The 14,817-nt window shown below is 34.5% G+C and overlaps 1 protein-coding gene across 1 annotated transcript; it reads left to right on the forward strand.

Moving 5' to 3' along the window:
• Positions 1 to 625: 625 nt before the first annotated feature.
• LOC142612926 (uncharacterized) lies at positions 626 to 13,737 on the forward strand. Its single transcript, XM_075785100.1, has 8 exons — positions 626 to 897; positions 996 to 1,064; positions 1,205 to 1,234; positions 4,220 to 4,252; positions 7,384 to 7,454; positions 10,416 to 10,497; positions 13,170 to 13,262; positions 13,406 to 13,737. Exons 1-8 carry the CDS (start codon positions 742 to 744, stop codon positions 13,457 to 13,459), a joined length of 588 nt encoding a protein of 195 aa, XP_075641215.1. The 5' UTR covers positions 626 to 741; the 3' UTR covers positions 13,460 to 13,737.
• The last annotated feature ends 1,080 nt before the right edge of the window (positions 13,738 to 14,817 follow it).

Here is a 14,817-nt window from a genome sequence, read left to right on the forward strand (position 1 = left end):
GAGAGAGAAATTAATCAGAACGGAAGAAAAGGAGAAATGAAATAAAGACGCGCGTAGGGTAGTTGAGGAAATTAATAAAAAAAGTGAAAAAATTATTATTTAATTAATAGAGGGAGTAGGATAGATGAACTGATGTGGGTAATTTGTAAAAGTGAATGTGTAAAATTTTAAAAAGGGTTTTTTGTGTAAAATAGAGGAAATTTTTACATGGACTGATGTGTTTGCTCTAACACGGCTAGAAGTATCATAAGGCTAGCTATAAAAAAAGAACAAATCCACACGAGCATATGATTTCAATGCTATTTTTGTATTCATTTTTTAGAGCTAGCATTATGACACTTTTAGCTCTATTAATAGTTCTAAATATACAATTTTTGTGAAAAAACGTGTAAACCTCAAATTAAAATTAATAAAAGATTATGACACTAAACCAAAAAAAAAACTCGCGAAGTCTGGCATTTGATTTTTTTTTTTTCTGAATTTTTTGAATTTCCTTATATGCTTCTTTTTAAATTTTATTTTATTTTAAATATAGTGACAATATAATATATTAGGGGCATTTTAGTCAATACGAAATGGAAGTGGTGGTAACCAAACCCTCATAAATTTCAAAATTCAAAAAAAGGTTTATGCTTCTCCAGAGAAAGAAACCTTTTAGAAACGGAAAGTGAAAGTTTCTCACGCATTTGATTTCTCATTTCATTTCTTTCACACACTCTCTCTCTCTCTCAAAAAAAAGAAATGGAAGGAAGTGGTGAATGCGATCCTTCGTTATTTGACATCCAATGCGCTCCTCCTTCATCAACAATGGGGATGGGGATGGGAATGCGAAGTTGGGATATGAAGAAATCATTCAACCTCGCCCTTCGCCCTCTCCTCACCGCCTGCTCTAACCAAGTAAAATTGAATTCCATTCCTTTTTTCTCTTTTCCAAATTCTCAAAACCTAACAATAAAAAATAAAAAATCAACCAAGTAAAACTCGTGTTGGTCTAGGGATTCTGCAGCGCCTTTCCAAATTTCAGTACCGAGGAGCAACAACGTCTCCACCGCCTATTTCTTCAGGTACCGTACATCCATCCCTTCTTCTTTTTGCACTTAAAATTTATGATTATGATTAGGTCTTATTGAACTAACACTCTCTTCTCTATGCTGCTTTTTTTTTTTTTTTTTAAATTTTTTTTTAAATTTTGTTGTTGTTTCAGGTCCTTACATCATTACATGAAAGTATTGAGGTACACACTACTACTTTCTTGAAAATTGTTTAACTGCATCATAATAATTTGGGCAAATTACAACTTAGACTTTGTTTGGATATTAATTATTTTGCTGAAAACTGGAAGGAAAATACTGTAGCAAAATAATTTTTAAACTATAAATAGTGCTATGGGACCCATGATTCACTGCTTATTGCTGCATTTTTCAGTACTTGGCTAGTCTGTGAATAGTGCTATGGGACCTAGTAAAAAACATAAAATGCAAAATCATTGCTCGGCAAACGCACGCTTACTCATTAGTGGTTTGGCTGAAATTTCAGTTGCCTATTTTTAGTTTGAAATTTGACACTTTACCCAACTGAGATTAGCTCAATTAGATTTTTGTAACCTATCTCTGTTAAAAACATGCCTAAATATGTAATTTTGCTACGCTTTTATGTCTCTCTCCCCTCAAAACACAAAAAACATAAAAATTCAAATAAGATAAAAAAAAATCCAGTGAAATACTTAGGTGGGTAAAATGTCAACTTTCAAACCACAAGTAGACAACTTAAATTTCGGTCAAACCACGGGTGGGTAAGTTGTAATTTACCCAAATTAAAAAGAAAAAAGAAAATTTGTTCATTCTTTCAAAGTCGATTTTACGGCAAGTATGCAAGAGTGGATGCAGGGGAAGTGTAAAAGGTGTCGTGTGCCAAATCGTCAAAATTAAGAGAATGGAGTTTGAGCTTTGTTGCAACTTGTTTGATTGCTGTTTTGTAGGAGTTGTTTATTTGTGAGGGTCAGTGTGTTTGAATGGTCCAATTAATTTACGTAATTGGCTTGTTTTTAAACTTGCTGCACTTTCATATTTGTGAATTGTGATAGTGATTTTATTTTTTCAGTGTATTCTCACAAATGCAATTACTTAAATCTTCCTTGCGCTTTCTTTTTTATTTACTTAGCTCCTTCTCTACATTCTTTAGCCTTGAAGTTCTCAGCTTTTATGAAACATTTAGTATTTCAGGCTGCTCTCAACTTAAATGTTATGCTAAAATGTACTTTACACGCACTTAGTTTGGGGTCACTTCTAAATTGTTCTCTTGACTGCCAAAACTTGCAGTTTATACTATCTACTATTATAATGATGTTAAAGGGCCCTTTCCATTATGGTTTGTCACATTTTTCACTGTTAACCCGCCTAAAACTGACTTTTTTTTTTTTAAAAAAAAATTCTTTTCAATACAACATTTCTTTTTTGTTTTTGTTTTGGGGGGGAGGGTGTTAATAGGAAGATGCTAACTAATGCTGATGGGAGGGCACATCAGCATTGATGTAATACTCAGGGTAGTAAATTACAAGTTTTCGTAGTCAAGGGACCCCGATTTGGAATCTACCTCAAACTTAAAGGGTGTAAATAGTATTTTAGCCTAACTTTTACCACCTTTATTATATACTCTCTCTCTCTCTCTCTCTCTCTCTCTCTCTAAAGTTGAAAAATTGGATTAGACATAATTACCCTGTGTTGCTGCATCAGTGCAAACCTTATTGAAGATGACCATTACTCTAGTGAATTTCACTCTCTACTTAACATTCAGAACCGTTCTGATTTTATTTTCTAAATTTGCAAGGAAACATAATTACTCTATGCTCCTACATTACAAAATTCATCAGAGAGATCTTAACTTTTCAGTTTATTGCAATTCATTGAAACTTTTCAAGTGTTAATAAGCTTAGCTGCAGTCTGATTACCCCTCTTTCTATTGATGGAAAAACCATTTTATGAAATTGAGTTAAATGGACACTTTGGTTATTATGGCATGTCTAACTACTTTTCCAATAAAATGGACAGTTGTCATTATTTCATGTGTTAGTGTACATGAAATGCCTTTGGAATTGATACTTAAATACCAAGTGGATTTTTTTATAAATAATAAAGGTTTATTGATATAAAAAAAGAGACACCTAAGTACAAAAGGATCGTTCAGGAGACATAGCCTCATAGAAAATTCATGATCGTTCGTGATATTGTGATTGTTCAGGAGACATAGCCTCATAGACGGAAAAATGAATTTTTCTTCTATGCTGAACTATTTCTGCAAAATGCCAATCAAATCAGATAGTGTTTTTATAAATGTGTTCTGTCTAGGAACTCCAATAGTCACATAATGAATGAAAAAATAATTAAGTACTTTATCTCACTTTGATGTTGAAGAATAAGTGAATAACAATGGGTTAATTTCTTTGTAATGTTGGCATTTATCATGTTTTACAATTAATAAGTTCATAAAATAAAAATAGCAGACATTATGGTTTGAAAAAGGAGAATTTGAACTAGTATATTATTTGGAATTTTGGATGATATATGAAAATATGTATGCATTCACTCATATCAAATTTAATGAAAATATCGTGCATATGTAATATGATAGACTTGTTCCTACAAAAAAAATTTCTCATTATTTTATTTGTTATCAAGTGAGATTATTTTAAATTCTTCGACTGAATATTTAATGCTTTGCTAAAGTTGGATTGGTAACAAGCATGTTTTGGTTGGGCATTGATGCTTCTATTACAATAGTCTTGCATGCTTTATATATACATACATGCATACATACATACATAGGTAAATTACACACATCCCTAATGAGTTTTGTATTCATGACCTCACGCCCAACTATCGAATTATCCACCAGGAAAAAAAACTTTCATGCTTGATTTAAAATTAGTCTCATTTTTATTTCTTTTATTCCCTTTGTAGTGTTGCTTAAAGATCTTAGCTAAAGCAGACTTCTTTGTAGGGATCTTCCCATTGCGTGGTGTTTTTATTGTTGATAATATTGCATGTGTTAAAAAAGTATAGTTCCTGAAATAGCTCCTTCATCAACTTTATATAGAATGTATAAATTAGATTGCTACCTGGGCTCTGTGGCAATTAAAACAGGGTCAACTTCTTAATTGCTGTTTTGATATAATCTTATGGTATAATTCTAAATTTCATGCTACCCTATTTGAATTTGACAGGATGAGTTCGAGTCTTTATGTCTTGAAACACAGGTACTCATTTTATTAATATCTTTGCTGTTATCATTTTTTCTTAATTACCTTCAATTTCTTTGTTGAATGTTTAGTATCTCACACATCATAGAATTGAAGCAGGTTGTTTCTGTGGCTAGGATATGATTTTTTTTTCCTTTTACTTTGGAAAAAGAAAAAAAGTGAGGGGGCTGGGGGAGGGTTGCCTCATATGTGAAACATACCTTTAGAATTAATGGAACCACAATGAAAAGCACTTACACAGTGAAAACAAGAAAGTTTTGGTTATGTTGTTTACGTGACCGATGATCTTTTAATTTTTAAATGTTTTATAGGTAAGTAAAAATTTTATCAAGAAAAAAGATTACAACCAAGTACACTGAATGTATACTTAATGGCTAGAAATTAACTTAAAGTACAATAATATACGAAATTGAGTAATTCTGAGAAAGAATGGCCACTTAATGTATCCATCCAACCATACAAAGTATGTAAAATAAAATAAAATAAAAAGCTTAAGCTCCATTGTTTTATGTTCAACTCCTTCAAACATTTGAGGATTTCGTTCTTGGCATGCCCTGTTTCAATTTACTATCAAGACACTCATTTGCAATTAGAGCTGAATCAAGAATTTGTTTACATTTGATGAATGTGTTTTGAGAATGAGAAACTGACTTCCTTTGGACCAACTTCAATCTATTTTGCCAATACCCTTGCCAGAATCTTATAAACATTGCCAATTAGGCTAATGAGTCTAAAATCCTTCCCATCCAATTATCCAAACCCCTTATCTTTAAATGTTAAAGGATCCAAGATTGAGCCAGTGACCAAAAGAATAGAAGCATTTAGGGGAATACTTACTCAAATTGGTTACACTTAGATTCCTTTGGAGCTTCAGGTGGTATGTTAGTGTTATGGGATAGAGCTAGGGAGTTGTTAGTTGGTGGAATGTTCCTTGGTGCATCGGGGGTTTTTAAGTGTTCTTCCTTTTTCAAGCAAAAGAAGGAGAGCAACAAGAATAACAACAGGGCTGTGGGTTTTCTTAACATACTTTGCTAGATTTACCCTTGGATAGGGGTAGGGTACCTTCACCTGGTCAAGCAATCTAGATCGACCATTAATGTCCAGGCTAGATAGATTCTTGGTATCATCGAATTGGGAAATGCATTTTCTTAATGTGAGTAAAAAATTACTCCAACAGCTCATCTAAGACCCCTTTCCTATCCTACTCTATTGCAATTGCGTAAACATAGGGTTTGGAAATATATGGCTGAAATCTTTGTGCTTTGTGGAAAGAGTCCAAAATTGGTGTGGGAGTTATAATGTCAAGGGTCACCCAATTGGGTATTGGCTCAGAAACTCAAATCTTTGAAAACTGATTTGAGAATTTGGAATAAGGAATTTTTTTTGGGGATGGGGCATCAATGAAGTCTTTTGTCTTGAACGAAATAAGGGAGATGGATAGGAGGGAGGAAGATGGAAGGTTGAGTGCTGATGTCGGAGTTACTAAGGAAGATAAAAAATTGGAATTGCAAAAGTTAATTGTTGTGGAGGAAATGAGTTGGAGACAAAAGTCATGGGTTCCCTGGTTAAAGGAAAGGGACAGAACTACTACCTTTATTCACTGCCTTGCCAATGCGCATAGGCAGAATAACTTTGTTGGTTGCTTAAAATTTGGTGACACTTGCACCAATGTGTGGTGGCTCCATAACTATGTTGGTTGGATCTTTGTTGTTCCGTGATGGAGCTTCAATAATGCTGGAAAGGAGACTTTCGTAAGAGAGGTTACGGGAGGATTTGAAATGTGACCCTTTTATGCTTATATGGTGTTTTTCGAGGGAAAGAAATGCCCCTTGTTTTGAAGGGAAATAACAAAATTTGATTAATTGAAGTTGTTATTTTTTAAGACCCTTTATTTATAATTGGAGTATAGGGTCCATGCATTGGTGTGTTACTTTTGTGCGGGATGATCATGATTGGAAATAACAACTTCAATTAATCAAATTGAAATGTTGGTGGATTTTGTGGACCCCATTTATTCAATCAAGATTAGGTGGGATGTTGAAGATCAAATTTGTTGGAGACTTACAAAGAGCAAGTTTTTGAGGTAAAATCTTTTTATATGCTATCTTCTAAGGGGACAAGCCTTATTTCCCATGGAAAAGTATTTGGAGAAATTTCCTTTATAAGTAGCTTTCTTTGCTTGGACTATTGCAGTGGAGAAAATTCTTACTTTATATAATCTTCAAAGGTGAAGGATTATTGTTGTAGATTGGTTTTATCTGTGTAAGAAGGGTGGAGAGATGTAGATCATTTATTGCTGTATTGTGGTTACACCAGAGAGTTATGGTCTTTTGTTTTGTGTTTATTTGGAGTGCATGGGTCATTTTAAATTTTTAATTGGTTAGTTGATTTGTTGGCATTTTGGACGGGGTGGTTTGCAAAACTTCAGAGTTGTGGTAGTTGGAAGGCCGATAATCGTTGAAGGAGAAGGGTTGTTGTTGTAGATTGATGTTATCTGTGTAAAAAGGGTGGAGAGACTGTAGATCATATATTGATGCATTGTGGTTACACCAGAGAGTTATGGTCTCTTGTTTTGTGTTTCTTTGGAATGCACTGGGTCATCCTAGTCAGTTAGTTGATTTGTTGCTTTTTGGCATTTTGGACGGGGAGGTTTGCAAAACATCAAATGGTGGTAGTTGGAAGGCTGTCCCTTTGTGCTTTATGTGGGCCATTTGGCAAGAGCGAAATAGCTGACCTTTTGAAGGCATTGAACGATCTATGAAAGAGCTTAAGTTGCTTTTTTTTACATTCTTTGTATGAATGGATGTCTGTTTTACCAGGCCAACTGTGTTCCAATCTGTTAGAGTTTCTTGACTGTTATAATTTTTCTTGATTTTGCCCTCTAAGTGCACCCCTTGTGTACTGGATGGTTTCTTTATTCTCAATAAAACTTTCTATTTAAAGAAAAAAGCGAGCAGATGAAGATTTTATTACCATCTAAGATGATTCATATAATTTCCAGTCAGAACTGTCACATTATTGGCACTTTGCTTCAAGAATCCTTGGCTTTTTCTTGTGTCTTGGTTGCTCCACATCACCGAGTAAGCAAAATGAATTGGTCACCATGTTAACCTATACTGTACATGCAGGTGGGAGCTGCTCTAGATACTGTAGAGCAACTTGTGGAAGAACAAGGCCTGGACCCTTTGTTTTCAGATAAGTAGGTATCATTTAATTTTTGATTAATTTGATTCAAATTTATTGATTGGTTGGCTGGCTGCTAAAATTGTTGTCATTGTTGTCATTATTATTAGTATTGGTTGTTATTTGATAAATTATTTTATAATTGGCTTGTTATTCTTGTATCAGCTTAAGGGTATTTTATAATTGGCTTGTTAATATCTAATTTTCTCCTCTTTCAAATTATGCCCTCTTCTCATCTAACCCGAATCTTCCAAAGTATACAATTCAATTATTATTATATTATTTCTAGTAAATGGGATGTCATATATTTATAGGATTGTTTCAATGTTGAAGACTTCTAAGAATCTAGTAGAACCATTGATTCTAAACTTTTACAGCTTACTGAAACGCTCATACTGGAATTCAAAGACATTAACAAATTCAGGATTAGTCAGATTTATTCAACATGTCCTCTATCTTGGTATCATAATCAATTTTAGAATATTATTTTCTTGGGGGATATTTCTTTGCTGAAGTTAATCTTCATTCCCTTATGTAATTTGTAAATTCTTGTATTCGTTGGGAAGTAGTTAAGTCCTATTCAAATCTTGGGTTGCAAATTGGCACCCTTTGACTTCTAATTCTTTTGGTTTTGGGAAAGGGAAAAATGCAAAAGGACTTTTTAAACTTTGGGTCAAAATAAAGTTGACACACTGTTTTTCTAATTTTATTTTCGTTTGGGCTTAATGGACATAAAATCCTATCATGTATGGGGTACATGATTTATCTTAATAAAATACTGATTTGAAATTAATAAAAAATTCATTTTAAAATTCACTCTTTTTTTCCCCTTGTTCTTCCTCCACCAGTGGCTTGGTGGATTTACCCATGGCTGAAAATTGAGCCAACCTAGCAACCATAGGAGACCCCCATCACCATCAACATCTAGCTTGCCTTTTAGGCACAAAACACCACTGCCTCACCGCTTATAATTAAGCACCAATGCAGGCCACCATGAAACCCGCCCAAAATCACTCTATTTCTACCACCTTCCTCAACTAGTTCCCTTAAGTATACTCAAAGCCCTTTAGTAAATATGCCAAATGCACAAATAGACACACCCAAATAACCAGCCAAACGCCCAAGTGGCGGCTCTACTCCATTGGCCCTCCACTCAAACTAACACCTAAACTCATCCCTTCCACACTAAACCGGCACAACCCATTACTAATTCAAAGGTCCATCAAACAGAACACCTTTAAACACAAAAGTGATCTAATTTTCAAACCTCAATTGACCATTCTAGACAAACTATCAACTACCAAGCTGATTTAGGCCAATCTGTGACACCCACAACTCAAATTTGTTGTGCCCCATCATTGACCATGCTAGCCAACCTATCAACTACCAAGCTGATTTAGGCCAATCTGTGACACCCACAACTCAAATTTGTTGTGCCCCAAAAATTGTCGCGGTGACACTCTGGCGAGAAAAGAAGAAGAGGGGCAGGGGGGGTCAACTTGGTTAGAATGAAAAAAGAAGAATAGAAAAAGGAGGTGAAGTTTCTGTTCAGATGGAAGAGAGAATATGAGAAAGAAGGAAAGAGGAAAAGAAGATAAGTAGGAGAGAGAAGAAGTAGGTGGTTGGAGATTAAGAGAAACAGAAGGCCGTGTCCAGTACATAAAGGTCTTACTTTTGCGGGGTCTAGGAAAGGTGATTGGTAAGTAGCATTACCCCCATTTTCTTTGAAGACTAAGGGTCCGTTTGGTAATGTTGTTCTAGTAACGTTATTTGTATTTTTTAGAAATACGTGTGGGTGAAAAAGTGTGTGGAAATATGTGTAATATTGTTTAAACACTAAAAACTGTTGTTCAAAATACACTACCAAACAGCCCCTAATTCTATGACTCTGAACCATGATTAGTCACTTGGGGTAGAAGGCACTTGCCATTGCTATTTGCTTAGGAGAGAAGAAAAAGAAATATTGAGTTTTAAATTGAATTGTATTAAATTAAATCATGATCTTTTCAGTTGAGGATATTCTGTATTTATCAAAAAAAAAAGAGTTTCTAATTTCAAATTAGAAGAACTAGGCGTCACTTTTATTATGGCCCAAAGTTCACAGGATCCCTATGCGTTTTTCCCTTCAGGACATGTCTCTCTGACAGTCCTAATTATTTTCATGTTGATTAGTTGTGTTCCTCAAGGGTAACCATTTGTCAAGAAGATTTTTCATAGTTTATAAAAACGTCCCTTTGTTGCCTGTTGGTTTTGAATCTCTTCATGTTTTTTGAGAACTCTAGAATTTTCTATCTTCTAGTTTTGGTTTTCTCCAATTTCTCTTCACCACTCATAAATAAACCCTGATCCCTTCCCCTTCCCCCACTGTTGGCAGGCTTGGAGAGGGGACAAAATTCCATAAGAAAATTATTTTTGCTTTACCTTTATACCTAATACCCCATTTCTGTTTTTGGTCAAGCTTAAGAGTTGAACCCAAGACCTTACCCAATTCTATTGGTGTCTTTATAACTCCACTTTTAAAACCCCCCCCCCCCCCCCCCCCTCTTTCCATTCCCATCCCCGCACACTATTTTGTAATTGAAAATTTTCTTGAATTGTGAATAAATACAAATATTTTTTTCTATATCTGTTTCCATAACTCACACAAGGTGTTGCTGTCTAGTCAACCTGTTTGTGGAAATTTAGCAATAACCTTGAAAGCATTCCTACTTTATCATATTCTATCTAGGACTTGTAAGATCTGTGGTTTCTAAGTTGTAAACATTGAAAACCAGAAGAAGTCTGAAACCTAAGAATAAGGTTCTCTGTTATAGTAGTAATATACTTTATAATGGATTCACAACAGTGCCCTTAATAGAATATATGATTATGCATCGGCATTCAACAATATTTTATGTTGGTTAGAATGGAATTATATTTTCCTTGATCTTATTTATTGGATTTATACAGTGCTTGTAACGTATTAACTCAAATGCAGGACTAATGTAATGGATGTTGCTCAAAATCTTTCATCAGCAAAGAGGAGTGAGATCCAGTACTTGACGGGTATGCTGGATATGGTGAGTGATTGAGCTTTTGTATTTAACTAACTTAATAGGCTATGATAGTTGTCATCTCTTTTTACGGGTATATTTTTACTTATGAACACACTTGTCAGTATTTGTAGAAGGGATAAAATCAGCTATATATGCATTGGTTGGAGAGGGTGTAAGTTACCTGCTTAGGATAAATTATTTTATCATCTCCTTTTCCCCTTTCTGATCAAGATGAATCATTAGATATCTTCTATTAAAATCTTGCTCCAGAAGCCACAGTGCTTAGGCTTGTATATTATTTGCACAAAATCAAATTAATAGAATTGACAACAAGACATTACTTAAATTTGCAGAATTTGAAAAGTTTTGTGTGTATTGGAAGATTAGGAATAAGTAAATTATGTACTCTCAACCAAGTTTTATTGGGCAAATGGTGTGTGTGTGTTTGTGCGCGCGCGTGTGTGTGTTTTTTTAGGATATGGTGTAGACATGAAAGATTGATTATTGCTAGTTCGGAATTTTGTCCATTCAAGGTTTATATTATCGGGTCAATGTATGAAGTCTAGTTGAAGCAAAAGTCATTATTTTATATGTCTAGTTATAGATGTTCTGGGGTTCAAACAAATTTTAATTTGGTTTTTCAATTTACAAGTTATGGTTAGTTTTCAATTTTCAACTCTTATGAAATAATGGTATTATGGTGGAGTCTAGAATTATCTAAGAGATTCTAAGTATCTTTGGTTTATTTCCTTGAGTGCAAGTCTTTTATTACCTTAGTAGGTTTTTAGTGTACTAGTCTAACAAGGAGTTCATGTAATAGTCAAAGTTGGAGCTCTAGTTCTATAATAGAAGTTCAGATTTTGAGTCTATTTAAGTGTCTTATTGTACTTATTTAAGGTGGATTTGATTATAAAAATAATGGGGTTTTTTTTAGTATTGAGGCACATTGGCCTTATTGTATTATTTCTCCTTTGCACTTCTCTCTCCCCTTTATTTGATAGTGTCACTATTCATGTCACTGTCCACATGCACTGTTGGCGTGAACTGTTCATGCTATTATTCCCTACTAAAACCCTAGTCATACTTGAATCATAACCTTAACCCTAAGTCGCCATGAACCCTGCCACAAGCACGTACAAACAAATTCCTCATTTTGTCCTATGTTAGGAAATTGATCATTAATGGGAGCTATTAATTACAGGGAAGTGTGGTGAGTCTTGGGATACAGATTTGGTTGGGATGTCTTATGGGTGTAGCCTTTGGAAACATATAGTGCAGGATGGAAGAGGTTATTTTAGTTTTGTTAATTTGCGGTTGGGGATGATAGGGTGGAAGAGGGGTTTTTTTTTTTTTGGTTGGGGATGGTAGGATAGGTCACTTGTGGAATGATTTGTGGTGCAGCACAAATTGAAAGGGGCATTGAGGAAAACAAATAAAACAAAAATGATAGGAAAGCGTATGAACCAAAACCTAGAATTACTTGGAATTAGCACCATGCAGGAAAACCTAGGAATTTACACTTTGGTTGCCAGAAATCAGCACCTAGATATTGGATAATCCAGTATCAAATTTTATTCATCATCAATCACAATTTTTTCTCTGGGCCTTTTAAATAGGCTAATCTCTCTCTCTCTCTCTCTCTATATATATATATATGTGTGTGTGTGTGTGTGTATTCAGAAACCTCATGTGTGAGATCATGATGTGTTTCCTTGCGGCGCATACTTAGAGAACTCCTTCACTTAGCCTTCCACCTCATCATCTTTTAATTACCATGTGTTACTCTTTATCCTTCCACTTTATTTTAGCCTTCCACCCAAGCAAAGATTTTAAAGATTTATTTGATTTTTATTATTTATTTGTATTTAACAATAAATAATTTTGGGTTAATCACCATTTTGGTTCCTAATGTTTTTGCACTATGTGGCAAAATGGTCCCTAACATTTCAAATGTGTCAGTTTAGGCCCCAACGTTTGGTATTGTGTCAAAATAGTCCCCACTTGCCATTAAGTAGTGGATGGAAAATGCTTGTGGCTAACGGTCATAATAAAAATGTTCTATATGCCACCTAGATTTCCACATGGACTGCCACATGGAGGTGAAATTTCTACTATGTGGCTGATTCTTTAGCTATAATGAATTTAATCTTGCCGAAGGTAAATCATCATATGTGCTAACTTCTCTATTGTACTCTTCTGGATGATGGACTTGTTAGGAAATACGAAACCTAACCCAAGATTTGTGAGATGTGAACAACAGAAAACATAAACAGAATATATCTAAGCATACAAACACAAGAACACCAGTTTTATCTGGTTCACCCCAAAACCAAGGCTATGCACACGAAGTTGTTTCAGCTTTTTGTTGACCTACAAAATTAATTACAAGGATCATAGGTATATATACTGCCCTATCCATGTGTGAAAATAACATATAGTGCTTAAAGCTTCTAATGTATTCTCAAATACTAAAATACCCCCTATAATTATATGGACTAACACAATACAGGCTCGACACAAATCTTATTAGAACCTTACCCAAGCAAATATTGTTTGTTTCCATGTTCTTAAATTTACCACAGTTGGACAGAGAGTAAAGTATTGTTTCAATCTCTGGTCCTTTTGTTTGCTTTTTTAAGATGAAAGAAGAATGATTATAAAGTAGTGGGTGAGTATTCTTATCGCCACTTTGTTAGGTTGAGGAACAGAATCGCCATATTCGCGCTCAGGTTGAAATCCGCAGGAAAGAGATGGAAGATGTCAAACGCTTGGCAGATGCCGTAGAGAAGGTAAAATGTTTTTTCTCTAACCCAATCTTCTCTCCCCCCCCCCCCCCCCCTCTGAAAAAAAGGAAAGAAAAAGCTATGTCAAAAGTTGTCATGAAAAGTGTTTGATGGCTGATTAAATTAGTTTATCGTATGCTAATTTGCAGTTAAGAAACAGGAGTTTGAGTTACGGGACATTCGGCAGCAACATGTTTGATTAAATTGGTTTTGCATATTCACAGCTGCTTCCTTCAGTGGATTTTTACAATGTATGTCTGTCTATCTTTTGTTCTCAAAACCTGTATATCACAGCTTGTTAATTGTGACAGTTCTAGTGTGTATAGCCCTTTAATGGCTCATAGGAATTCTTGTTAATGGACTAGTCTTATTCTGATGTTTAAGATCATGAGAAGCTGAGAAATTTGTCCAATTATGATATCCGTGTCAATTGCTATTGAATCTAATATAGCTTATTGACACTATTTTTCTCTGGGGTGCATTTGATGAAGTAATTGCTGCTAACTACCCAAGCAAGTTCAAGTGAGATTGGAAACTTCCAAATGGTTGCTTACACATTCCTAGGTTGACATGGACCATTATCATCGGCTACGCCTACGCTAATCTAACTTAAAGCTCTAACCTTCTAACTACAAATGGAAAAAACAATTGCTTGTCGGCCCACATGGTCCAAAGTATTTCTATCCTGACCAAGAAGTATTATTGGGCTCTAAGCTAATTCCTGGATCCATTATGTCTTTTTTAAAAATAATAATCCACTGTAAGTCTTGTACAAGCTCAAATGAACTGCACGTCTACACCTACAAGCCAATTTTGAGCTCGAATTTTCTCTTCCTTGCATCTTGAATCCCAATGGCTTGGCAAATTTTCTAAAGAAAATCTGGTTTTTAATGGTTGTTCTTGAAAATTCTGTTGATAAGCAAAGAATTTGACTCAAAAGCATCGAAGTTTAGATAATAATAAAAAAATTATCAATATTTAATACACACTAGGGCCTTTTAGAATGAATAATATGAACTCCCGCCAAATAGAATTGCATTGTTTTATAGTCTTCTTCGGCTCTGCATCTTGGAGAAGTACATGAAATTTCAGTCTACTAAGCAAGCAGCCTAACATCAACTGTCCCTCCTCTACAGGGCCAGCTCTTTATAGTTGTGGCCAAAAGTGTTAACTTTAATACTAACTAAACTAAAGTTAAGTTAATTTAATATGTAAAGATAGGAAAAAAAATCAACCTATAATTTTTATTTTATTTTTAACAAGACATACATATTGATGGTGCAAAGAACCTCAGTGGGCCATTCATCCAAAAGAGTTTTAAAAGACTTGTGATATACAAACACACTCAAACAAAGGGACACTTCCTTCTCAAAAAAAAAAAAAAAAAAAAAAAAAAAAAAAAAAAAAAGAAATAAATAAAGAAAGAAAGAGGGACACTAATATGATGCCAGCGAGGCTCATCTGATGCTTAAGCTCAAACGGCTGGTAACTTATCGGCTTTTCATGCTCAATTAAATGACCATCCATTACTATCCTTTGGTCAAAGGCTTAATACATGGAG

This window comes from Castanea sativa, chromosome 10 (genome assembly GCF_040712315.1).
Source record: "Castanea sativa cultivar Marrone di Chiusa Pesio chromosome 10, ASM4071231v1".
Lineage (NCBI taxonomy): Eukaryota > Viridiplantae > Streptophyta > Magnoliopsida > Fagales > Fagaceae > Castanea > Castanea sativa.